The sequence below is a fragment of the Pogoniulus pusillus genome, chromosome 29, assembly GCF_015220805.1.
Source record: "Pogoniulus pusillus isolate bPogPus1 chromosome 29, bPogPus1.pri, whole genome shotgun sequence".
Classification (NCBI taxonomy): Eukaryota; Metazoa; Chordata; class Aves; order Piciformes; family Lybiidae; genus Pogoniulus; species Pogoniulus pusillus.
This window is the reverse complement of record NC_087292.1, coordinates 8,341,693-8,367,642: the sequence shown is the minus strand read 5'-3', so window position 1 is coordinate 8,367,642 and position 25,950 is coordinate 8,341,693. Positions and strand designations below refer to the sequence as shown.

At 52.1% G+C, this 25,950-nt stretch overlaps 2 protein-coding genes across 3 annotated transcripts in view; one reads left to right on the top strand and one right to left on the bottom strand.

Moving 5' to 3' along the window:
* Positions 1 to 1,003: 1,003 nt before the first annotated feature.
* Positions 1,004 to 19,251, top strand: LOC135188394 (opsin-5-like). Its single transcript, XM_064167797.1, is given in 7 exon segments — positions 1,004 to 1,111; positions 9,514 to 9,601; positions 12,360 to 12,522; positions 13,119 to 13,246; positions 15,061 to 15,356; positions 15,358 to 15,390; positions 16,197 to 19,251. Coding segments are annotated over 7 exon segments (1,332 nt in total). The 5' UTR covers positions 1,004 to 1,042; the 3' UTR covers positions 16,752 to 19,251.
* Positions 19,252 to 24,278: 5,027 nt separating this feature from the next.
* SLC9A8 (solute carrier family 9 member A8) overlaps positions 24,279 to 25,950 on the bottom strand; it is a 31,627-nt gene continuing 29,955 nt past the window's right edge. For both annotated transcript variants that reach the window (XM_064168032.1, XM_064168033.1), the window contains exon 16: positions 24,279 to 25,836. In XM_064168032.1, coding sequence (XP_064024102.1) covers positions 25,729 to 25,836 — 108 coding nt within the window. In that variant the 3' untranslated portion in view covers positions 24,279 to 25,728. The remainder of the gene's footprint in view (positions 25,837 to 25,950) is intronic.

Sequence of the window (25,950 nt, the reverse complement as noted above, 5' to 3'; positions counted from 1 at the left end):
ATTTTTCTCTCCTGTCAGCTCTGTAGACCTTGGCTCCCCCATCTCTCTTGAAATCTCTTGCAGACGAGAAGAGAGGCAGCAAGCAGGGGTCTGTGGGTGCTACTCCATCAGCTGCCTGTTCATGGCATCCCTGCTATTCTTCCTCACCTCTTCAGATGGCTCCTTTGGGTCTTTCTGCGCTGCACAAGCCAAGTGGGAGCTAATTATCACTAACACTTCAGACCCTCTTCTAAACCTGTGTGAGAATGGCTGATGAGTGGGACTGGGGAGGAGTGGTGCTGCTGAGGACAGACTGAGACAAAGAGGTCCGTGTCCCAAGGAAGCTGTCCTGCAAACATGCCCACAAAGTTCAGCAGCTCTGCAGTGCCTCTGTGCAGCCCAAAGTGCTGCTGCTCTGACTTGAGCTTGTGAGTCTGCTGAAGGCTGTGTGTCCTTTGGTGTGTCACTGGATATCCATCCCAGCTGAAAGGCAGAATATGGGGCATGTTCCCTGGTAGGCGTCTGGCTTTTTGCAGTGACTCTGGCTATGTGGAGGGGGCTGCACAACAGGGCCTCAAACTTGGCTGAGGCCTTTGTGTTCCTGGAACACAAACAAAAACTCCCTTCCAGTTTATAATAACCTCAGTATGTATCTATTTACATAGCTGGTTAGTCCATGCATGTTTCTCATGAAGGCTCTTTCCAAAGCACGTAGACTACATAAGGCTATTGTTGTGCTATTGCTGTCCATTTCTTCAGCATCAACATTCCTTTCTAAAGCAAATTCAAGCACCTGAGTCCAAGCTGACCAGCAGCCCTGACAATATTTGGAGCTCTAGAAACAAGCATTAGGGCTTTTTTAAATTGTTCAAACTGACAGCCAAGGGAAAATTCTTGGTGTGGAGAGAATTAACAAGACACATGGTTAAGTGATGGTCATGACTTGTGCTTTGCCAAGCAGAGACAGGTCAAATGATTTGGGTGGAGAACAGAATCCAGCTCCAACTGGCAACAGGCTCAGCACAGCGATCTCCACCTCCTTGCCTCCTCTGTCACTCTGAGCATGTCCTTGGAGCACCTCACAGCCCAGCATGGGGTCATGCCAAGTGGCCCATCAGATCTTCAGGGAGAGGTGAGTGAGTGCCCAGCGTGCCTCTGCTGAGGAGGGGTGAGAGGAGATAGCCAAGGGGAGGGAAAGTGACCCGTGAGATGCCGAGGCCACAGAGCACAGTTATAAGCTTCACTTTCTGTGCCTCAGTTTCTCTCGCTATGCAAACCGCATCTCTGAGGCCAGTCGGTGGTGAGGTGCGGCTTGGCAGGGGGTGACTCCGGGGAGCCGGAGTGCCGGGGCTGAGCTGGCCGTGCCAGCCCTGCAGCACAAGAGCTGCCCCGGCTGCGGGGACGGCGACCCCCGGCCTCGTCAGCCGGGGAAAGGCAGTGCAGAGCCCAGTGCGGGCGGGCCGGGAGCGGCGCGGGCAGAGCGCGGTGCGGGCGCGGAGCTGTCCGCCGCTGGCGGTGCTGAGCCGCGGTAGGAGCCGCCGCGCTCCCGCGGGAGCAGAACCTGCGCACACCTCCCGCCGCCGTAGCCCCGCGAAGCTGCCGCGGGAAGCCCGGCAAGTTTCTGGCGACGGAGAACGGAGCGGGCTGACCCTGGGGGCTCCTCTGGGAAAGGTAAGGGGGTCCCGGCCGCGGGGGAGGCGCCGCCTTGATCATGCCGGGACGGACATGATGCCCCGGAGCATCCCCGGCACTGGGAAGGGGGAGGACACTGTCCTCGGAGTGTCCTCAGAGGTGCCCCCGGGTGCTGCAGAGCGGGGACTCCAGTCTCCGCGGCTGGGAGACGCTTCCCTGAGGGAGTGATGGAACACAGCCCCGAGTAATGTGTGCCCTGCTGTGGGCATTTGGGACCGGCAGTGCCAGCTCTGGTTGCCATCTCTGCTGCCCAGGTGGGCAGCCCTGGGTGCCGCATATGAATGGCACAGCTCACTTTAGGATGCACAGATGCACACACCCCTCACAGGGACTTGCAAGAGTCCTGGGTGCCTAATGGGGGGAGGCAGAAAGCAGGCTTGTTTTGTTGGTAACTGATGGCCAGCAGCCCTGGCACAGGACATTTCTGTCACCTACAAAGTGATTTGGGGCTGGGGACTAAGGGCTGCCCTTTCTTGCACTGCAGTCTGTCCTTGAGGTACCGAGCTGTTGCTCAGCTCTGCTCTTTGCTCTTGCGTGACTTTTTCAGGCTTGCTTTATTTGCTAGGCAGGAGCAGTGTCTGAGCTTCCCCCACGCTAGAAACTGCAGAAATCGATTCCTGCTATTTACTACTGAAAGAGACTGGAGGTCAACTGAGTTTCCAGGCTCATCAGGTTTCTTTCCCCTTCTCTCAAGAAAGGCTGTGTCTTTGTGGCACATTGGCTGAGGAGAAGCAGCTCTCCAAGTCAGGAGAGGAAAAGACCAGCAGTGACACAAGATAAAATGTATGTTTTTTTCAGTTAGAGTGCATGTGGTCAGGCCAGTCCAGCTGTGCCAATGTCCCTGTATAGACACGAGGTGTAGGTTCAGGCATGACCCTTCCCCAGGAACACAAGAATAGGGTGTGGGATGCAGAATGTGAGGGTTTCCTGGTAATGTACCTGTGGCAGCAGCTGCTGGGAAAACTTCATCTCATTTTGAAGTCTGATTAAATTGAGGGGAAAGGAGCTTTCAGTCTGTCTCTTCTCAGAACAGACTCAGAGCAATGGAGCTTAAATCAAATTCAGCATCAGCTTTGTGTGTCCGAAGGCTACATGGCCAAGCAGCCTGATTTTGTGCTGGCTGGGTAGCCCCCAATGAGGCATTCTCACCTGAAGTCCCTCCCAGAGGAGTTATAGATTTAGTCTTGATTTAGCATAGCCTTGGTTTTGAAATGTTTTTGAGTTGGAAGGGCGCTGCAACAGCTGTTTCTGTCAGAGTGTGAATGTGTTTAGTACCCACACTGATGCTTCTGCAGCCTGTGACCTTCCTCTAAACATGACAGCAGAGGGGGAGGCTTGTGTAGGCTTCCTCCCCATCGCATGCTCACCTGAGGAAGCAGCTCAGGGAGAGGTGGCCTTTGGGCAGGCAAGCAGAACCAGAGCAGGTTACTTGCTGTCTTATTTCTACAAGGGTAAACACCATATGAGCACCTCCTAGGGCCAGCTGCCAGCACCCCCCTCACAGAGGAGCTGTGACAAGTGTCCTACCTTCTCATTCATATGGGAGGGGGAAAGCTTTGCAGACCCTTGGTGAAAGCACCAGGAGCAGGTCTGGTTTTGCAATAGTTGCTCTGCTGATACTAGCTTTGCTTGCCTGTGCACTGCCTATAGCTTATAGGATCTAGCTTATGCTTTACCTTCAGACACAAAACTGATAGCTCTCTGTATTTCTGTAAAACTGATTTATTGCCATGTGTCAATGACATCAGCATATCCATCAGAGCAAGGGATGCCCTTCACTGCTTCCTGTATTATAATGAGAAATATGTGCTTTGCAACCATAAAAATAAGACAAATCCCAAGTAGTTTGTCAGAAATAGGAGTTCCTCTCCCCTGGATTATTGTTACTTTTTGCCAGCTTGATGTCACAGGACACTTGTAGCTCCCCTGATGTACTGCAGGATGGAGACTGTCCAGGGAGCTGACGGAAATGAAGTCCTGCAAGCTTTGCCAGTTCTCCCCTTCCTTTGCTGTGTGTGCATGCTGAGGAGCAGGAACAATTCCTTCCAGACTGTTTATGCTGGGCCTTGCTCTGTCTCATCACCAGTGCAGCTGTGTGACCATGACCCCTCCTTTCTCCCAGGCTACATGTCCTTAACGCACTCGCTTGCTAAAGCATCCTGGGGAGGTGACATGCATGTGCTGTGAGCAGCATGTCTGCTTCCAGGGGCTCCTGAGGAAGAATGAGGCATGGCCTAAGGGAGAGCTGTGCATTGTGAGAATTTCAGGAATGGTTTGCTCATCCCTGAATGAAGGTTATTTCAAATTAGGTTAATGAAGGACATCATTCTCATGATCAGAGTCACTCAGTCTGGTACAAGGAGGCATAAATCACCTGTCTCTGTACATGGGCCAAAGAGCACAGGAGAGAAAGGGAGATTATTTTCTCTGGGCTGTGAAGCATTTAGCATTCCAGATGCTCTGTGGAGAAGATGAACCTAGCAGCCCACTTTCACCACCTATGTTACATCCTCCTGGCCACCTAAAGGCCAGCCTCTATCACCTCCACATCCTCCTCTCCAAACCTCTCCATCAACTTTGTTCTCAGGGTGAACAACTCCTGGTCCCATTTCCAGGTGCCACTCTGCAGCCTGGGACATCACTCCAGCACTCTTACCCTCAGCTGGGTCTCACCCAGCTTGCACTGTCACAGGGCTCTGAAACTGCATGCCCTTCCTTGCAGTCTGTTGCATATAGGGATGGTCAGAGCAATGAGCAGCACTGAAGGCACTTGTGCTGTGACTCTGCTCCAGATAGAGCCATACCTGCTTGACTTTATCCCAAAGGCACGGGCTCCTATCTTAGTGCACACATTCAGAGTGTGCCTTTGGGAGCTCTGTCTGGTTTTCATCTGTTTGTGGTTAAGGGTGAAGAGTCACTGTCACTTTCTCATGAAATTTAGAAGCTGATGAATATGTAGCAAAACTTCCTCCCTCCTTCCCTTTCCATATCCACAGTGCCATACTGTGGGTCTAATAACTTGGTGGGTTTCTGATATATTTAACCTTAGCATCAATTAAAATGCTCTGGCACACAAGGAAGGGAGAGGTGGGCTCCTAAGGACATTCATCATAGAAAGAACATTGAGATTGGATTTTTGTTAGCTGTGAAATTAAATACTCTATAGCAGCTTTTTCTCCCTGACAATTAAGAGTATGCATCAGGGTGATGTTCTCACCCTTCCCTGCCTGCTCCTGCACATGCTGGTGAGGAGGAAAGCCCATTTCCTCACAAACATTTTAGAGGTTGGCCTGAAAAAGGGAGAAATTTGCTTTCAACCTTTGCTGCTTCCCTGTGATGGAGACATCTCATCAGAGAACTTCTCTGCAGTGCCCCATCAGTTCTACCAACTCACATCAGTTAAAGCCTCAGATCTCCTAATTGTCTTGCAGCCAGCTACCCACCTTCCACTGAAGCCCAGGCTTTCTGTTGTTGCTTCTTTCCTAAGATCACAAGGTTTTAACTAAAACCTGAACACAGGTCTTATTTATTTTGATATTCTTTTTGAGTCTGGGGAGGATTTGAGGCTAGGGACAGGATTTGCACAGGGCAGGTTAAGAAAGGTTGGGAAATATTTCCCTTTTTCCTGCTAGGGATTTCCAGCACTTGTGTCCAGCAAGTTGGGATATTCTGTGAAAATCCCAGGGGAAAACTTAGGTCACCACTGGACAGTCAGTAACAGGAGAGATTCAGCTCCAGCCTGGGTGTGAAAGCACCTGGAGTAAGCACTCCAGGGCTCACATGGCAGGGACAGTGCCAAGTATCCAAGAACACCCTTTTAGTGAAATTATGATCTTGTAAAGTGAGAAAAAAGGCAATTCCCCACTCTAGAGCCTCTGTGCTTCTCTCCTGAATGATGCTGCAGTCTCTCTGCAACCAGACAAGTGTGTACTCAATGCCCAGAGCCTGGCTTGCACTGGGGTGTCACCTCACAAGGACACAGCTTTGTTCCTTCAGGCTGCCCTTGCTGAGGAGAGCACACAGAAGGAACAGGGAGGGCCCTGGGGCTGCCCAGCTCCAGGACAGTGAACAATAGTTTTGCTGTTGCTTTAATATCTGCTAAAAGATGGCCCCAACACAGAGCAGGGCCAGCAGGAATGACTTAAAGCTTCCTGGAGTCACCTCTGTGCTGGTGCCTCTACTGGGATTCTTAAGCTCTATTCATGATTCCAAGGAGCAAACAGGAAAAAAACATCCCAAGCTGGACACTGGCACATCCCAGTGCCTCAGGAAGGCAGGGAGGAGCTTCCTGAGGCTGCAGGTGCCATCAGTCATGCTAAGGACACAGAGGGGACAGTCACCTTCAGCATAAACGTGTAAGTGGAAGCCTGCAAGCAGGTGGTGAGGCGAACACACTGATACTGAGATGCTTTCTAGTGTGGTGCAAGTGCAGAAAGAGCAGGCAGTGGATTGCTTCCTGGGTGTCTAGTGCAGGTTGAGGATTGGAGTGCAGCTTGCCAAAGTACTATTATCCTGGATAATTGCCAGCCTAAGCCCTTGCCTCTCTGAAGGTGGATCTTGGCCCATTTCTGCTCAGAATCCAGCCTTGCATGCCCTGGTAATGATGATGTGCAGGCATTTATGGGGGTGGCCAGGGAGTTTGCACTCTGCCCAGAGCAGCTGGAAAGCTCAAGTGAGCACATGGAGGTTCCAGTGACTTTTCATAACCTTTTCATGAGCAGCATTTGCTGCTGTGGGGTCATACTGACAAACTTGGTCCTCTGCATTGCATCCAGGCAAGATAAACAGGAGTAGAATAGGAGAGGGTATAAAGCAAGCACCTTGTGAATTATGTTTGCCAAGCAGAGCAAATTGATGCAGCTGAACTTTACCATGCAAATGAGGATGCTCAAATGTGTTTGAGTGGGCCAAGGCTGCCCTGGTGCCAAAGCAGAACCGAGAGAGCAATGTCTGCTGGCCAGGAGACCAGAAGCAAAAGCAGATCAGGGGAGTGTGCACCTGAAAAACGTGTTCTAGGCTGGCAAGGTGAAATCCTCCAAGTCAAGCTGCTGCTCTGACACCAACACTATTTAAGGCAGGAAGCTTCTAAGATGCAAATGATAGTATTTTCCTCATGTATTTTAGCATGCTATTACTAAAAGGTAATGATTTTTTAAGGCTGAACATTGAAACTGCATGCACATAAATACTAGTACTGGTGTCTGAGCTGCTGCTGTACTGATAACCAGACAGGGGACATTTGATCTGTTCAAGCAGCAGACTAGCTGTGAGCCAGCAGCCTGCCTGGCAGTCACACTGCTTGGTGCTTTTTCCTATAGATGCTCACATATCAAACCCCAAGGGCTAGCAGCATCTTCCAAGCAGACAGATAATAGCTGGAGTTTAGTTTCTTGGTAAAGCACACACTGTTGTTAAAGGAGTGCTTTGCTTTGCACAGCAAAAGACTGGAAAAATACCAGGTCTGGTGGTCAGTTCTCCAAAGTGAGAGATTATGGCAGAAAGCTCTTTAGTACTAGGAAACTCAGTCAGAAATGGTTAGACCTCCTGGCTGCCCTTGTTTGCCTTCATGACATCCATACAGACCAGCATTTCCAGATCCAGGCAGGAGGATGGGGCTTTTCAAACCATCACTGTGTCCTTCTCATCACCAGAAGCCAACAAATGAATTGAGGAAGGAGGAAGGTGTGCTGCCCAGCTTCCCGAGAGCCTCTGTCAGTTTAGCAGGGTGATGTAAGTGGAGCTTAATTTAAGGTCACATTTGCATCAAGCTGTCAAAGCAGCAGCCTGGGCAAAACATGTCTCAAGGATGTGGGAGTCTGCCAGAGGCACAAGGGCTTTAGTCATGTCTACTGGAGCAAGTGAGCCAAAAGCTGGCTCGCTGTCACTCCTCCTGCCCTCAGTGCAAGACAGCTCTTTCTGTGCAGCATGCACTTGCTGGGACTGTTCTGCACAGACCAGTTCTCTTGTTTTCCTCTGTCTCTGTTCATAAGGGGAGCAGGAGCCATCCACAGAGGCCAGAAGTTCAGCAGAGTGAATCAAGAGTCATGGGTGACAGCTGCAGCCCTCATTAACTAAATTATCCATCCTGGCCTCATACTCATGGTATGTAGGTACTGAACAGAAAAACATTTGATTGCTTTAAGTCAGGTGCTCAAGATAGTCCCACTTGTTACTTTTTAGTGAGCTTATTGAAGCTGTAAACATTCCATTGTTTGTGTGCCCACCTTACTTAAGAAAGCCACCAAATGGGTGAGAGGAACCACCTTCCATTGGCACTGCCGTATGGGCCAGTAGCACAGAGTGAAGGACTATTGGCAGGATCTCTTAGCAGTTTAACACCAGTTAATGTCTTCTAATACACTTACACTTGAAGCCAATTTACTCATAATTCCAGGTAATTAGCTCCACCTGTCTGCATGCAGCCTCGAGTGTGAGGGGGACATTTTCACCTGGGCATAGATAACAAGTCCACGTCAGCAGAACTCACGGAAGGAAATGCTCCATCTACCACAGCTTTTGGCCCATGATAGCTCCCAAGCTGCCTCACAGGGATCTGTGATGGGATATTACTGGGTTTTACCCTCTTCCTGTAGGGACACAGCTGTTCCCTGTTCCAGCTAGCAGCACAGCCCTATGAAGACCAGGCTATGGGGCAAAAATAAGCAGCCTATTGCTGCTTGGGTGGCTTGAGCTGTGCCATGGCTGGTCTCAGATGCCCTCTTCTCCCCTGCTTCCTGGGTGAGACACCACTTGCAGTTCCCCCACAGCATGCAAGTGAGGGCCTTGGGGCAGAAAGCAGGAGTACTGCATGCATTAAACACCCCAGCAAGCAAGCTAACAGCTACTGAAACACAATTAAAACATGATTTTCTCTCACCCTCTCTATTTTTCTCTTTTCTTCACCTGAACAAAATATTTTCCCATTTATCTGTTACCAGCAAAGAGAGTGAGTTTACTGAAACGTATCTGCTGTTCTGCTCTGCTACCCCCTATTACCTTCCCAAGCACTCGGGAACCTGTGGCTCAGCTGCACAAAAGAATAGGGAAACTAATTAGGTCGATAAAGCTCTACGGCTGAGTCAGGCACCCTGAGAAAGGGAATGGTTTCTAACGAATAGTGGCTTTATCAGTGCACACCCTCACTGCCTGCCCTGCTGGCAGCATGGGTCAGGCTTAGGCACAGCGGAAGGGAGGCACCAGCCAGGAGCGGTGAGAGTTGGGGTGACAATTCCCATCAGTCTCCAGTTGTGGGATGGCTGTGGGATGTTTGATGAGCAGCTTGTTGCAGGTCCCCTTATCTAGACAGGTCCTTCTGGGCACACACAGAGCATGTCTCACTGTAATATGCAGCTGGATGGCACGTGAATGCATCACAGAGAGAGCTTAGGCCAAGTCTCTCTACTCATGTGGACTCAAGGGCAGGCAGAGGCAAGTGAAGGACAGGGCAAGCCTGGAGGAGGCTGGGGACTTTGCAGAACATGAAGCCTCCATCTCTGAGCAGCCAGTCCTCACACCCACGGTGCAGTGCCTACTGCAGTCAGCACATGGCTGAGGCTTGCAAAGAAAATGTAGATCCTAAGGCTGGTGCTAATCAATAAAACCTGTAATTGAAGAAATGGTGAACAAGTGAGGTTACTAGCCTGATCCTCTCACTGGCCTCCTGCCCAGCTGCTCAAGTCAGTGCTGCCCACAGTGGGAGGGACAGAGGGGGGTTGCACACCACTGGCTTGGCTGTAGCAGGGTGCCAGGAGCATACCACAGAGCTGTCTTATCCAGCAACTGAGGAAGCTTAGCACTCCTTCATTAGCCAAAATTCACTCTCATTTGTATCTTGCTTTGCAGATGGGAAATGCATCCAACACCTCTGTGTTCATCTCCACCTTGTCAGAGAGAGAAGATCTGATTTTTGGCACGCTCTATTTGGTCTTTGGTAAGGAAAGACCTTGCAGAATACCTGTGTCCCTGATGCAGGCACTCCAGGTGCCTGCCTGCCAAAGGTGTTTCAGGCCTTTTGCAGTCACTAAAGCTTCCAGAAGTGTTCAGTCATTAGCAACATTACCAAACTGGCCTTTCTCACAGCAGCCCTCCTCACACTCCTCAAAAGGATGACCCAAGCATTTCCCTCTCAGGAGAATTGCAAGTACTGGTATGTTTTTAAGTATTTGGAAAGCTGAAGGACAACCTTTGAGAAATGTGTTGTAAGTCCTACTGCAGCCTCCTGGTGTGAGACAGGGTCTGTCTGCTAGCATTGCCAACTTCTTGGCTTTCATTTTATGTCATTTACCTGGACCTGAGCAAGGCCTTTGACACTGTCCCACACCATATCCTGGTCTCCAAGCTGGTGAAACATGGGCTTGATGGGTGGGCCACTCGATGGATAAAGAACTGGCTTGATGGCTGCACACAAAGAGTGGCTGTCAATGGGTCCATGTCCAAGTGGAGGCCAATGACAAGTGGAGTCCTTCAGGGATCAGTCCTAGGAGTAATCTTGTTCAACATTGTCAGTGCCATGGACAGAGGCACTGAGTGCAGCCTCAGCAAGTTTGCTGACAACACCAAGCTGTGTGGTGCAGCAGACAGGCTGGAGGGCGGGGATCCATCCAGAGGGACCTGGACAGGCTGCAGAGGTGGGCATAAGCTAACTTCATGAGGTTCAACAAGACCAAGTGTGGGGTCCTGCACCTGGGTCAGGGCAATCCCAAGCACAAATCCAGGCTCGGCAGTGAGTGGCTGGAGAGCAGCCCTGAGGAGAGGGACTTGGGGGTGCTGCTGGACAGGAATCTGAACATGAGCCAGCAGTGTGCACTTGCAGCCCGGAGGGCCAACCAGAGCCTGGGCTGCAGCAGAAGAAGTGTGGCCAGCAGGTCGAGGGAGGTGATTCTCCCCCTCTGCTCTGCTCTGGTAAGACCTCACCTGGAGTGCTGCATCCAATTCTGAAGCCCCTATTACAAGAGGGATGTGGACATGCTGGACTGTGTCCAGAGAAGGGCCATGAGGATGCTCAGAGGGCTGGAGCAGCTCTGCTGTGAGGACAGACTGAAAGAGTTGGGGCTGTTCAGTCTGGAGAAGAGGAGGCTCCCAGGTGACCTTCTTGTGGCCTTTCAGTATCTGAAGGGGGCCTACAAAAAAGCTGGGGAGGGACTCTTCAGGATATCAGGGAGTGACAGGACTGGAGGGAATGGAGCAAAGCTGGAGATGGGTAGGTTCAGGCTGGACATGAGGAGGAAGTTGTTCAGCATGAGAGTGGTGAGAGGCTGGAATGGGTTGCCCAGGGAGGTGGTTGAGGCCCCATCCCTGGAGATGTTTAAGGCCAGGCTGGATGAGGCTCTGGCCAGCTAGGGTAGGGTGTCCCTGCCCATGGCAGAGGGGTTGGAAGAGATGATCCTTGTGGTCCATGGTCCCTTCCAATCCTGGCTGATCCTATGATTCTATGATTTAGACCTCCAGCTGGCCCTTGCTTTCAGCAGCAGGTGCTGGTGAATGTCTCATGATTTGGAGTTAGTGGCACTGAAAAGGCAGCAGGCAAAACTGCAAGGCTGGGACATGCTCCGAGGGGATCTAGTCCTGGTTAGTGTGGGCCACAAGGGAACAATGAGCAGATAAAAATCTTCCAGTTCTCTGAGCCTTGAGCAATTTTCTCCCAAACACTAGAAGAGTTTTTCATGCCTATGAGGATGGGGAACCCAAGGATGCTCATGCTGCTGGGACTGCCGGCAGCCTACAGCTCCTAGGAGTTAGCAAAGCCAATAGAAATGTACTTAGTGCAGATGCGAGAGCAGCTCTGTGGGAAAAATGTCTTGTGAGCCTGGGAAGAAGGACAAATGTTGCAGTCTACCCTCCAGCAGCTCCAAATCCTCCAAAGCTCTGGATTTGGCCATCTTGCCTGGGAATCCTGTTCCTGAGGGGAACTTCAGTATTGGCCATGCAGTGGCTTTGGAAGCTGGTTCTGACCACGGTGTTTAATTTAGAGCCTAATCCATTAGGGAAAAACTCTCATCCTACCCTACCCATCCCAAGACCAGTAGAGATTCCCCTTCTGAGGACTCTGAAACCTCTTCAATGAAAGCAAAATTATGTAATAAAAGAAGAGAGAAAGTCCTTCTTATAAAATGTTAATCACCACTGTTGTTTTAAGTACACTAATAGCAAATGAAGAGCCTTCTTTTGTTTAGTCTGGATTTTCCTTGATCTTCATAATGCCTTTCTTCTTGTTTATTTTGTTACCATGATATTGGACAGCACAGACTCACAGGAGTGACACTGCCAGGAAGAAATTAAAAAGGCAAAGGGGCCCAGCAACTTGGCCTCACATCAGAAGAGCAATTGCACAAAGCTCTCATTATTTATCTAGCTGGAAGGAAGTGCCCCCCTTGCTCCTTCCAGCTGGAAGAACTGATGCTGGCCAGAGCCTGCACCCAGAGCCCACTGCAGTCTCATCCCATCACTGCCCTCCTACCCAACGCCTCTGTAGGATTTCAGGAAGGGGAAGGGATCAAATTCAATGTAAAGCAGCTCCAGATGTGCTCACAGAACTCTGCAGATCCCATGGGCTCCCCTGCTCAGCCCACTCTGGAGAGGGAAGTCTGGAGCCCTTTCCATCCTCTGTAGACATCTCCGGTGTTTGCTTCCAAACACCTCAAGATGATCCTGGCTCCTTTTCCAGCACTGTTCCTCTGCCTTCTCTGCAGGCATCATGTCCCTCTCTGGGAACTCACTGCTCCTGCTGGTGGCCTATCAGAAGAGGTCCATGCTGAAGCCCGCTGAGTTCTTCATTGTCAACCTAGCCATCAGTGACCTGAGCATGACGGTGACTCTCTTTCCCTTGGCCACCCCCTCCTTCTTTGCACACAGGTAACTGGTGGAAGCAGTTTTGCACTGGCCAACAGCCCTGGGTGTAGTCTGCAAACCTTGTTTTGAAATGGGGAGATCCCTGACAGGGGGTGTGGAGGGACCCAAGCAGTCAGCCCTGTGGCACTGGGGCACTGTGTAAGCTCACAGACATCCATCCCACAGCAGGTTCTATGCTGTTCCCTGCTCCTCCAGTTTACGATGCAGAGTTGCTGTAAAAAGAAGTCTGGTGCTGAGTTTTCAAACTGGCACTCGCATGGCCTGTGGATCAGGGCAGCTCCTGCACCTGTGGCCCCATCCTTGCCTGTCAGTGGGATGTGCAGAGAACAAAGCAGGAACAAAATCATGTCTTTTCTTGGGCAATCAGGTGCTGGATTCTGTGCAGCCCATTACAGCCACCCTATGCATGGCCAGCTTTGGTTTTGGTGTGGGACTGGCAACTGAGGCTCCAGTGTCAGGAGACCAGCTGGGAAATAGCCAGCGCCCCTCTGGAGAAGAGCCCATGGAGAAGATTCCCACCCAGCCCCCTGGCAGGGGCTGCGAGCCAGCTGCCCCAGGCAAGGAGAGGGCAGTCCTTGCCCACAGGCTTTCCCTTGCAGGTGGCTCTTCAACCGGGCAGTCTGCACCCTCTATGCCTTCTGCGGGGTCCTGTTCGGGCTGTGCAGCCTCACCAGCCTGACGGTGCTCAGCACGGTTTGCTGCCTGAAGGTCTGTTACCCAGCCTATGGTAGGTGCTGGGATTCGTTATCTCATCTGCACTGGCACCCCACTCGCTTACCATAACCCTGGAGCTTTATGGGCCAGATCTGCCTCCTCTGGGAAAGCTCTGGCCCGGGGCACCCTATCCCAGCCAATGCACCGGTGCAGCAGACTCTGAAGGCTTTTGGCACTTCTGCTTTCACTTGCCACTGCATGTATGGAGCCCCAGCACCCTGTGCCTGTGCTCTGTGCATGCATCTCAGCTGTCCCCTGCTTCACTTTAGAGTTCAGGAGCATCATCCAGAATGTATCAGGAGGGTAGCCCTCTCTCTGTAGAACAGTCTCAGCTGCTATATCACAGCAGGGTGCAAAGTTTTGAAGGTCCACAGACAGACTTGAGCCTAGGCAAGAGCAGACTGCCTCTGGGAAGCCACAAGCTCTGGCAGTGCAAGGAAGAGCTGCTTTCTCTGATCCCTGGTGGGAGAGCCACGGGCCAAATGTGTTTAATTCACTGAGATAATTAATACAGGAAGGCTGGGTGTGCAGTGTCATAGCTCACTTCTGTAGCTGCTTTCATCTGGACACCCTCCAGTGGATACTTGCAGCTGTAAGCGTGGGCACCAGCTCATTATTGAGGGCATGTAGCACAGAGAGCACCTGAGGAAACAAGGGGATCAAGGGGCGTCCCAGCCACATTTACAGCTCCTCCAACTTGGAGATGCTGCTTTGTTTCCTCAGCTCAGCTGCTCACCTTTCATCTAGTGGGTATCTGATAAAAGATTCTGGATTAAAGACCGAAAACTGAAATAAATGGGAAATCAAAGATCTTAGTTTGATTTGCAGAGCAGCTCCCCAGAATGCAGCCTCGCCTCCTCTCCCATCTCTTATTGCCTGTCTGCCCAGAGCCTGTGGCTGTTGGCAATCACCAACGTGCTTCTCCTCAGCAGCTCACAGTGTTGCAAGGACAATGCTGGAGCAGAGTCACCTTGGTTATGTGCTAGCACACCACCTCAGGAGATCACTACAAAGGTGGAGGGAAAGATAAGGACAAAAGCTGGCAGTTAAAAGGCAGCCCAGGTACCAGTGGCTTTTCCCTGCATGGGTCTGCTCTTGAGGGGAGCCAGAACTGGTCAGCCTAGCACATGTTGCTTATCTCCCTGTGATATCCCGGCCCATTTTCTCTGAGGAAATGGCGAGTTTTAGTGTACTTTTAATTACTTAGTTCGAAAGAAAACTGTTACTCTGCTGTGTGGCAGAAGATTTAGCACTTCATACAGAGCTCTTAGATCAGGGAGCTCAAAATGTGAAGACGGATGGGACATAAAGGAGAAACAACTGCCTCACCCAGGGCTGTCAGAGGACCAGATCCTTCAAATGACAGTGCTTGTGATGACTTTGAGTAGTGCCTGCTGCAGCCAGGGTGCCTCTTTCCAGGCTGCCCCCAGGGCTGTGGGTGCAGTGCTGTCGCCGTCCCTTCCCCAGCAGTGCAGTGTTGTCCTCGTCCCTCCCCCCAGCAGTTCCTCCCGAGGCCGCTGCCAGTCATGCCCACGGCTGCCCAGGCTGGGGCAAATCCCTGTGTTTCACGGGGTGCCCTCCTCTGGCTGCCCCGCCAAGTGAACAGGAGGGTATCTGTGCGTCCCGGGGCGGGCGTTGGCATGGCGCTGCTCGGCTGCAGTGCTGTGCGCAGCAGCTGCTGTCCTGCGCAGGCAGCCCTGGCCCTGGCCCGAGGTGGCTGGCCTCGTCCCCGGTGCCTGGAGAAGTGAGCAGCTGGGGGTGGCAGCCCCTCTCTCTGCTCTCTCTCGCCCGTGGGAAGCCATCCTCATCCTGATCCCTCTGCCACAGGCAACAGGTTCTCGCCCTGCCACGCCGGAGTGCTGCTGCTGTGCGTCTGGGCATACGCCCTGATGTTTGCCACCGCCCCCTTGGCTGAGTGGGGCAGCTACGGCCCCGAGCCCTATGGGACAGCCTGCTGCATCACCTGGAAAGCCTCCAATAGGGAGGCCACGCTCTACATCCTTGCCCTCGTCATCTTCTGCTACCTTCTACCCTGCCTCCTCATCCTCGTCTCCTACTCTCTGATCCTCTGGACAGTGAGGGTGTCCCGAAGAGCCGTCAGGCAGCACACGTCCCCCCCGGCGCAGACCCCGCAGCGTGCACAGCCTGGTCGTGAAGGTAGGAGAGAGCTTGGAGTACTGTGGAGTCTCACAGTGCCCCCAGCCCACCGCCTCCTGGGCAGGTGGACCTTGCAGGACCCCTCCTACCAGGGTGTCTGCTGCTCCTGATGAATTCTCCAGGTACTGGTATCAGTGTGAGTAATAACATCTCTCCTGCTTAAAACCATCAGGTGGAGGAGTTTTCCTTCTAAATTACATTGGCAAAGATCATTAAAGAAGCTTGCATGAGTCACTGTTGCCCAGACCACGAGCTAATACTATCATCTACCAAGGAGATGTGAAAAAAAAAGTGGACACCCTTTAAAGAAAACCCCAAAACCCACAGACACAACCTGCTTGGTAGCCTGGCCTCGAAAGAGACTTCCCCTTTGTTTAGATCAGGATAGTTTGCAGAGCCTCTCAGTGGGTCTGCATGTTGGCACATGGGTTCCTGGAGGGATTCTGAGTGATGTCAAAAGGTTCAGTGCTGGCCTGTTCACTGGGTGCTTTGTACCCACCTGCTTTGGTGAGCTGAGGCAGTCCCTAAGTTCCCGAGGTGGGATGGGCTGTGAGTCACCTGCAGAGAGTGCAGGTTTTCGTGCCCACATTGGGATGTGCTGAGCTGCTGCCTTGGTGTGTGACACCCCAATGCTCCAGCATAATGAGTCCAGAAGGCTCAGCACCCTTCCCTGGGACTGTGACTGACTGCTCAGGGTCCTGTTGCTCAGGGTCCTGTAGCACACGGCTGAGCATTGGGGTGGAGGTCAGGATCCAGCACGTGCCACAGGAGGCATGCAGTACCACTGTCTCCATCTTCTCTTCCAGCTGAGTGTTGCTGTATGCCTGGGCTTCCTGGCTGCCTGGACCCCTTACGCCATTGTTGCCCTGTGGGCAGTCCTTGGCGACGCCAGCCAGGTGCCAGCTCTGGCCTTTGTGCTGTCAGCTGCCTTTGCCAAGTCCTCAACACTCTACAACCCCCTGGTGTACCTGCTCTTCAAGCCCAACTTCCAGAAGTTCCTCTCCAGGGACATGGTGCTCCTCCAGGCCATCCGCACCCTGCTCTGCTGTGGCTGCCCCAGTGCTGCACTCCAGTCTTTCCCACCCCCAGGCTTTGGTGACCATCCTGTGGCTTGCAGAAACTGCAACGATGCTTTTGAGTGTTTCAGTAACTACCCCAAGTGCCATAAACTCCCCCAGGCACCCAGCAGTTCTCCCCAGCGCGCTCCCCTGGCTCTGCTGGCCGGGGGAGCTGCTCGCCAGCCTGCGCTGAAGAGGACAGTGCAGGTCATGGTGCTTGTCACACGGAAAAGCTCAGGCCTGGGCACTGCGAATGTGGTGGGGGAAGCCCTGCCATCAGATACTATGAAAGACCTTCTTTGAGCCCAGCTGTGCTGGGCTGGGTCCTGCCAGCATGCTGGAAGACAAACCCAAACACAACATTACTCTCGCCTACATACCCAGTGAGTCTCCAGCATGTTCTGCAGGTGAAATGATGTGAAGATTTAAGACCAACTTTGCCTCCCACTCTAGCCTGGCTCTTGTGACTCTGAGCCTAGTCTTTGCACTTGAAAAAAAATCCACCCTAATAGACTTCCCATGCCTGAAATCTTCCCAGAGTGCAAGTCCAGGGTGTAGTTTCTCCTACAACTTGCTCTCTGGGCTCTCGGCCTTTGTTTTTCCATCCTGGTGCTCTGATGACCAAGTAGGAACTTGGTTGTCTTAAGAATTTGTGCCTGGCAGGGGGGCTGTGGGCCAGGAGGCCCCTAGAGGCATCCTGCCCCCTATAGCAGCTCCTCCAGTCCCTGCTGATCGTGTCCTTTCCCACCAGGGCAGGGGACCGCTCCATTCAGCTACCTCACTTGGGGTTATGAAGCATCTTTAGATACCTCTAGAGCCTGCTCTCTGTGCAGGTGGTGTTACCCCACTCCCTCGGTTTGAATACAAACCCACTGCTGTCCTGTAGATCGAAATGGGAGCTTGCCTTCAGAGTGAGAATTTGGGGTTAAAGTAACCCCAGTGAGTAAGAGCAGTCCCAGGCTGTGGTGTCCCGGTAGGAAATGGTGGATCAGTGGCCGAGCACCACCCTGCAGCTGCAGCTGTGGCCACAGGGTGGCAGCAGTGACAGGGGAGTTGTTGCCATCACTCTGCTGTGCCGGGAGCGGCTGCCTGGCCAGCAGCGTCCTGCGGGCGTATGGTCACACACCCCCAGTTAAAGATCAGCGTGGACAGGCAACCCACGGCAAGGGTCTGGGCTGAAAACGACCAAGAGGCTGTGAAAGGGCCTGATGCAGAGCCATCAAGAGAGTCCCCATGTCCCGCCATTTACTGTGACAGGCGCAGGCAGGCTTGCAGCCACCTCTCTCCCATAGCAAGCTGGCAGCTCTGGGGTGAAGTTCAGCTGGGGCTAAGCTCAGGGGATCCCTATCCCACCCCCAGCACCGGGCTGCTAGTGTGCCCTGCCTTGGGGCACAGGCGGGAACCTGTTTTGCTTTGCGGGGTCTGAATAGCACACACAGGGTGCTGAAGGGTTAGGTTATGCCCCCAAAAATGGGAAGATACATTCGAGGTGGTGAGAAGACTCAGAAGAGGTGGGAACTGCGCTGCCTGCTGGCGCCTAGCCAGGCAGATTTTTGTGGAAGTGCTTTACATTGTCGCTGATTAATAAATAAACCCACACCTCAACACATCCCAGGGCTGCAGCATCAAACCATGGATGTGCCAAATGGGAATAGCAAACCATTTTCTGCACCGAGTGCTGAGAAACAGATGCTGCTTCCAGGACCGCCCCTGTCTGTGATCTGCCTACAGGTCTGCTTGCCAGCTCTGCCTGTAAACTGACCCAATGCTCTCCCTCCTCCCTCCCTATCCAGATACAGAACTTGTTATTTATAGCAGTTGCTCCCAGAACTGCCTTTTCTTAACAGAGATAAAACAACCTCTTCCCTGCCCAAGGCACCCAGCACCTGATAAAGGTCTTCCTGCTGTGAAGCTGTGCAGAGATCCAGAGGTGTGCTCTCAGGGGCAGGCAGCAGGTGCCCACCTCTGTCCCGTTTAAGGTGCAGACTTGGTATCACTGAAACTAGGCATTAAAAATGCTGAGGTCTTTTGGCCTTGATGTCATGGTCCAGTTCCAGCACGGGCGGCAGTGGGGCTGGTGTGAGTTCTGTGGTGAGGTGGTTGCAAATGGTTGCTGCATGTGAAGGCACCCAACAAAGCAGCAAAGGGTGCTGGGTGTGGGTGCCTTTACTGCCTTTACTTTCCCTGTGTGCCATCATTACTGTGTGCTGCTGCCCAGCTCTCGTTAGCACGACAGCATGGCAGTCGTGTCACTTGCTTTTGTTCCTTGGACATCTCCACGCAGCTGCTTTAACTGACATTTTCCCTGTGACAGAAGAGAGCCTGTGACAAGGGAGGGTTGATACTTCTGGGGTGCACGTGCATCATCTTAGGATGGTTTTGCCTATGTGTGCTACCTGCATAGGTTGGGGCAGGGCAGGGTTCATGCACAAAAGCCAAGTGATAACTGAAAGGCCATGCAGGGAGTGATGCTCCGTAGCTTCCCACTCCTACTATGCAAAATGCTCCTACCCAGCCCAGAGATGTGTAGGATTTGCAAGATGCCAAGAAAAACCAGGCAGCCAGTGAAGAGAGCAAACAAAGTTTCCAGTGTGGGCACAGGTTTCTAGAAGGGTCAGTCGCTCCCTGGCCTGGGTCACAGCTCTCTGGCCCTGACCCCCACCACAGCGCAGGGTGCTGCTCCTCGTGTCTCATCCCAGGCACCCTGGCACAAAAGTGAATCAGAAGCACTCAGTCGCTGCTGAGCAGTCATCGTGTTCCAGAAGCTGTACATCTTTGAAGTAAATTAGCTCCTGCAAAACTGCCCTCCGACTTGGTTTGGTTCTGTGTTAGCAGTCGTGCTCCGGGACAGGAGGGAATGTGGCTGTTGCGTGGGGAGTGTGGGCAGGTTGGTGAGGGAGCCAGCCAGGGGACAGACACCCAGGGTGAGCAAGCCCCTCCTGTCCTAGCACCAACCTGCCTCCTGCGGGGTGAAGCAGCAGCGGCGTGGCTGGTGGGAACAAGTGCCTGCCGCGCTGCTCCAAGCTGGGGCTCAGCCAAGCCCTGGCAGTACCTGCTGCCAATGGCCACCCTGGGAGGAAGGGAGTCTCCAGAAAGTTGGCCAAGGGCTGTTTTTCCACCATAGAACATGAAGATGAAGGACTGCTGCCATCTCCTGGGGGTTCTCAGGGCATGGCCAGGGAACGATCGAAGGGCCACGGATGTGAACCCTCAGCTACGCTGAAGCTTCGGGCTGCGATGGGCGCGGGGACGGGACGTGACTCAGTCACCGATGCAGCACAGAGTCTCTGCTTTGCTTTTCAGCTCTCCCTGCCCCCCTCCCCTTCCCCCCTGTGAAATAAAACAAACCCAAACCAACAGAACAAACAGAAACCACCTGAAAGAGACAGGAAACAAGAACAACCTGCAAGTCCCTCAGGTCCTTTATTATGCCAGCAAACCCCCATCGTCAGTGCGGTGTGAGAACGCGGAGCAGCGGGGGCACCTTGCCCTGGCTGTGCACAGAGCCACTCGGGCTGCTGGGGAGCGCAGCTTACCGCAGCCACTTGCCCAGAGCCCACTCAGTGCCATTAACTCCACGCACCTGTGGCCAGGCTCCCTCCCATCCGCCCCCGCGGCTGCCCTTGCCCGAGTACTGCCACCTGCGGGGCCGGGTCCTGGAGCGGGGCACGGCGCAGCTGGCGCCGATTTCATCAGTGTCCCCTGCTGGGAATGGCGCCGCCAGTTCCCACCAACTGCCTGAGGGTGAGAGCCACCTGCTCCCGGCAAGGGCAGCTCCCGGCGTGACTGTGGGCCTGCAGGGAGGAGGATAGCATCTTGGGTGAGTTCTGCGCTGCGTGCTGTGGCTGGGCAGGGTTTGGGCAGGTCTGGCGCTGAGAGCTGGTTTCTTTAGCTTTGCGTGCTGCTGCTGCAGCCTGGTGTCCAGTTCTGAGCTGGGTGCTGTGGCTGGGCAGGGTTTGGGCAGGTCTGGCGCTGAGAGCTGGTTTCTTTAGCTTTGCGTGCTGCTGCTGCAGCCTGGTGTCCAGTTCTGAGCTGGGTGCTGTGGCTGGGCAGGGTTTGGGCAGGTCTGGCGCTGAGAGCTGGTTTCTTTAGCTTTGCGTGCTGCTGCTGCAGCCTGGTGTCCAGTTCTGAGCTGGGTGCTGTGGCTGGGCAGGGTTTGGGCAGGTCTGGCGCTGAGAGCTGGTTTCTTTAGCTTTGCGTGCTGCTGCTGCAGCCTGGTGTCCAGTTCTGAGCTGGGTGCTGTGGCTGGGCAGGGTTTGGGCAGGTCTGGCGCTGAGAGCTGGTTTCTTTAGCTTTGCGTGCTGCTGCCGCAGCCTGGTGTCCAGTTCTGAGCTGGATGCTGTGGCTGGGCAGGGTTTGGGCAGGTCTGGCGCTGAGAGCTGGTTTCTTTAGCTTTGCGTGCTGCTGCTGCAGCCTGGTGTCCAGTTCTGAGCTGGGTGCTGTGGCTGGGCAGGGTTTGGGCAGGTCTGGCGCTGAGAGCTGGTTTCTTTAGCTTTGCGTGCTGCTGCTGCAGCCTGGTGTCCAGTTCTGGGCTGGGTGGCAGGAGGGGCTGGGTGCTGCGTGGCTGTGCTGGGTGAGAGCCTGGCCCTTGTGCAGGGGGCAAGCTGGGGATGCCTGGCTCTGGGTTTGGTGCCTGTCTGGTGTCCTGTGGTTGCTGCATTTCCCAGCTGGTGCTGGCAGCACTGGTGCCTTTTCCCAGAGATTCGGAACTATGGAGGTTAATGTGTAGCTTGAGGGAAGATGAGGTCTTGAATCCAAGTTGTGACAAGTGCAGTGGGTGCCTTCTGAAGTTTGAGTGAGGCTGCTTTTAAAATACACCCCCTCCAATATTCCCCGGGCTTAACTGCTTCAGTGATTTCATCGCTTCTGGCTGTGGTGGTGAATTGAATGCATCAAACCCTTCCAGCCACCGGCTCTTTGCTGTCGTGCTGCTGATGGCTTCCCCATCAGCAGAACTGGGAGCAGGACCATCCTCCCCAGCCGCACTTACGTTCTAGGAGGAGCCACACGAGTTCATCCAACTCTGGTTCACATTAAAAGCGGGAATCGCTGACGGAGATCTCAGCGGCTCACACAAGAGCTGCCCTCAGCATGCACCACCACTGCAAGCAATGGACAGGTACCCCTTGCATGTAGACGCCTCATGCCTCCAAAATCAGGAGCTGCACAAAGCTGATGGCACACGCTCCCCTCCGGTGTCTGTGCCCTGGCTGTGCCATCTCCTGTGGTCCCATTTTTATCAAAGGTCTCACAGCCCTCAGCTGAAGTCTGTGCCACTGACCTTTAAACGCAGCCCCACGGGTGGAAACCTCCTTCCTGGGGTGGGTGACCTCAACTCCAGACTGCAGTCTCTGGGAGAAGGCAGAGTGTTTAACAAGCTAAACTCAGAGCCCTGCTCTTTGATTCCAAAGGTTAAGCTCCTGAATGGCAGGTAATGAGTGTTACTTCTGGTCCTTTTGTGGCAGGCTGCAGAAACAGCCTGTAAGTGCTTTAATGTTTAAAATAAGTGAGTGTCTCTTGCTGTGGTGGAGTTAAAAATAGCATCTTCACCATGATGAAACCGAGGCAGGGAAAGCTGGAGGTGTTCGCTCGCATTCAGCCGGTGAGTCACAAACCGGCTGCGACTGGGGTCTGGCTCTTGAGCACTCGGGGCAGAGGTGGGGCTCAGAGATGGTACAAGTTGTGCATAAATCAGACCCTATAGTAACGATCGCTTCGTCTGTGACTACTACACAGCTGTCTCAGGTTGCAGGGTGCTCCCAGACGTGGATGTCATTGTGTGGAGGACAGGAGTGGTGGTGGTGCGTCTGCAGGAAGGACATGCTGGAGCCCTATCACATGCTCCACTGCATTTTGTGAGCTCTCCCTGGCTGGTCACCTGTGGCAGCCCTGTGCAGGAAGGGGGTGGTTAGGTGCTGTCTTAAGCCTGCTGGCGTGGCCATGCTTGGTGCAGCCATCCCAGTGGGGGATGCAATGGAAGAGGGGCAGGCAGGGGCATCCCCTCCCTTCCTGCCTGGCACAGGGGTTGTTGTCAGGCTTGGTCAGGCTTGCTGTAGCTTTAGCTGCCCCAAAATCAAGCAGCTCAGAGGGGTCTTTGCAAGGAGGATTTTGAGTAGTGGAATGACTGAGAAGCAGAGCAGGCCTCTGAGCCAGCGGTGGTGACAAGGTGGAGTGTGTTTGCTGTTCCCTTGAGTGGTGGGGGGTGAAATCTGGTGGAAGCCGCTGCTGTCCTGGGGAAGGTGCTCTGCAGGGTGTCCTGCCTCTGTGCACAGTAGCGGGAGCTTCTGGGAGGCATTGCTGCTCCCACTGTGGATGATCAGTTTTGCCATCGGCAGCCAAGGCATCTTGTCACAAGCTAATACAGGGCTGTGGGATAGGCTGGAAGAGGGAAAAGTAACTCCTGAGGGGCTGTGAGCTGCCAAAAGCTGTGCTCTGGGTTTCCCCTGCCTCTCCTTTGCATGGCTCTTGATGTTGTTGAGAGAAACAGCCACTGGGTTTGGTGTCTGGAAGAACTTCTGGGCTCTGTAATTAGGACCATCAGAATGGTACTTCCCGGTGGGTCCATATTTAAGAGAGCAGCAAAAAATCAAATTTGAAGATGACACCAAGTCAGGATGGGGCTGTTAGTACTTGTGGAAAGAGAACCAGAGTTTAATATTGGCTTGATAAAATAGGAAATGATCTGAAGCAACTGCAAGGCAACAAGAAGTCAGTTTTTCTTTTCTAAGCGTGACTTTCAGTGAAGAAACCCAAACTAGGAAGTGACTGCCACAGAGAACTCAATGTATTGTTAAATTAATATGAAAATTGGTAAAAAAATTATCTACTCGTTCCAAAAGAAGGAAGTTAGGGAGAGAACAAAGCTGTCTCCATTAAAAGTTTTTAACAAATGCAGTTTTAGAATGGTCGCTTTTAAATGAAACCCTCCAAACTCCCTTCACTTTAATTGCTGCAGAGCGGTTTCGGTAGTTCCAGCTGCATCGGTTAATTGCTCCCGTTTAATTTGGGCAATGACTGCCAGCATTGGCTCTCGCCAGGCATGGAGCACTCTCCCTAACGGCCAGCAGAGGGCAGGAAAGGACCAACAGACCTTGAAGGAAGCTCTGCAGGGGCTGCTCCGTTGGTACAACCTCGATGTATGTCGCAGGTGACCTCTTCACAGAAATTAGAGGCCGCTTTATATTCCGCACGACTATGACATAACACTGAGCCCAGCGCAACAGGGCCTATGTGCACCTTCCAGTGACAGGAGAAACCAGCAACAGAGCAAGGGGACACAGTCTCAAGTTGTGCTGGGGGAGGTGTGGACTGTGTCTCTCTTTACGGAGAGAGTGATTGGCATTGGAATGGGCTGCCCAGGGAGGTGGTGGAGTCACCGTCCCTGGAAGTGTTCAAGAAAAGCCTGGATGAGGCACTTAGTGCCATGGTCTGGTTGATTGGCTAGGGCTGGGTGAGAGGTTGGACTGGATGATCTTGGAGGTCTCTTTCAACCTCGTTGATTCTAAGATTCTTCATTCAATTCAGCTCCCGAGCTTAAATGCTGAAGTTGAGAAATCAAGTAAGGCTATGGGTAACAAAGTTTAAGTTCACTGTTGTCTAGAAGGGTGAAGAAAGTCTGATTTTTATACAGATGCTCTCCTCAGGATAAAGCAAACATTAATTGTCTTCTAGTTAACACCAGAAGCTGAGTTCACACCCCACTCCAACCCCCACCAGTGTGTTTCAGCTCTGGAAGGAGCAGAGAGAAGATCCTTGAACTAACAGGGAGGGGGAAAAGGAGTCCCGTGGCAGGATGTGTTATTTTGGGGAAAAAAATGCTCAGACAACAGGTTTAGGATTCCAAATACATTCTTCAACTTTTATTCCTCCCAGCAGGTAAGCAGTTGATCAGAAACCTTAGTAGCAAAACCAGACCAAAAATGTGAGTCTCACAGTTTCAAAAACAAGCGTGTGTGGTTTTATGTCAGATCTACGTGCAGAACTAAACCTCACATTTCCACAGTGAATATGCAAACTGACTAGGGAGGAATTTGTGTTGGCAGCCAGAGCAAAATGCTGCCTGTGTAACCACGGCAAAGGTGCAACAAACATTGCACGCCTGTTTAGGTGAATGCAAGCTGAGCTCATGGACAGGGCCATGTGGAAGTGAAATGAAACTGCTGATTTTCAACCACTGTAAGCAGAAGAGAAAAATCACTTTAGCAAACAGGATGGCTTAATGAAAGCTGTTTGGCACCTTCCAACTGAGACTGCTTCAGCAATGTGCAATGTTAACCTTTCTGCTTATGGTCAGACTGTGCAGGCTCTTCTCCCTCATGTACACACTGCTTTTGCTCCTGCTAGAACTTAAACATTCCACTAGTGAATTCTGGAGTGTTAGGGGCACTTCATCAATTAGGCAAAACAAAAGCTGCTGTTTGCTAAGATTGGAAGCCAAGGTGCCAGCAAGCAGCAACTGCCAATTACAGAAACCCAACTGCAACTGGCTTTAGCCAAAGAAAAACCCATATTAAAAATCACAATTTCAGACGTGGTCCTGTACTGTGTCATACAACTCCCCCACTCCCCCAGTCCATAATATAATCAGTACTGTGGGTTAAATACCTCAGTATAAAAATAAAATAACCCCATAAAATAGAAATCAAGAATTTCTTAAATGACAAAACCACCAGTTTTCAGAGGTGCTTCCTTGTATGTGCAATGTCTGCTTTTTCTCAAGGTAGGCATCTTCTCCAGATTCGTAATGTGCAAATCCCCTAAATCATAGATTTATTCCAGTAGGATTCCCTTACTAGTGCTGAAAACAATTCACAGTATCAACTGTCAAGAGCCTCCATGCTGTGTATTTTATATGTATATATATATATAAGAAAAAAAAAGTAAAGTGCAATTCATTCTGTTTTGCAGAGTCATAGAGTGGCTCTGTACTCAGAATATCCTTACAGCAGATTTCATAACAGAAGGAAGACCTCCTCTCTTTAAATAGTGTCATCATTTCAAGGCAGATGTTTCTGCTTTTCAACAGGCTGGATGTAGTTTGCTATGCCCTGAAATCTGAAAGAAAGGGTCTTCATTCATTCCAGTGTCTGACACTCCTGGGTTTCCATCGCTGAGCAGTAATATCAAGCACAGCAGACCTGCAGTTTTATACCTAAATATGTAGCACAGACTTGTCTGAAATCAAAGTACATTCTTAGCTTTCCAGCTTTTGTGCAGTCTCACTCTTGATACTTAAGTCCTCTTTCTACTGACAAACTCATTGCACTCCTGCCCTGGTCTGCTATAGCAGCTCTTGTTCATCATCTTCAGATCCCGAGGGTCCTTGTCGTACCTCCTCATACCACTTGTTTGTGAGGGTTTTCATCTGTATGCGCCCATTATGCAAGTCCTAGGGCAAAAGCAAACCAGAACAGTTTGTTACTTCCCTATATCTACACTTGTGTATTCAAGACTCCTTTAACATACTCCTTTGGAAATAATCTACTCCTGGCCTCTAAGCAAG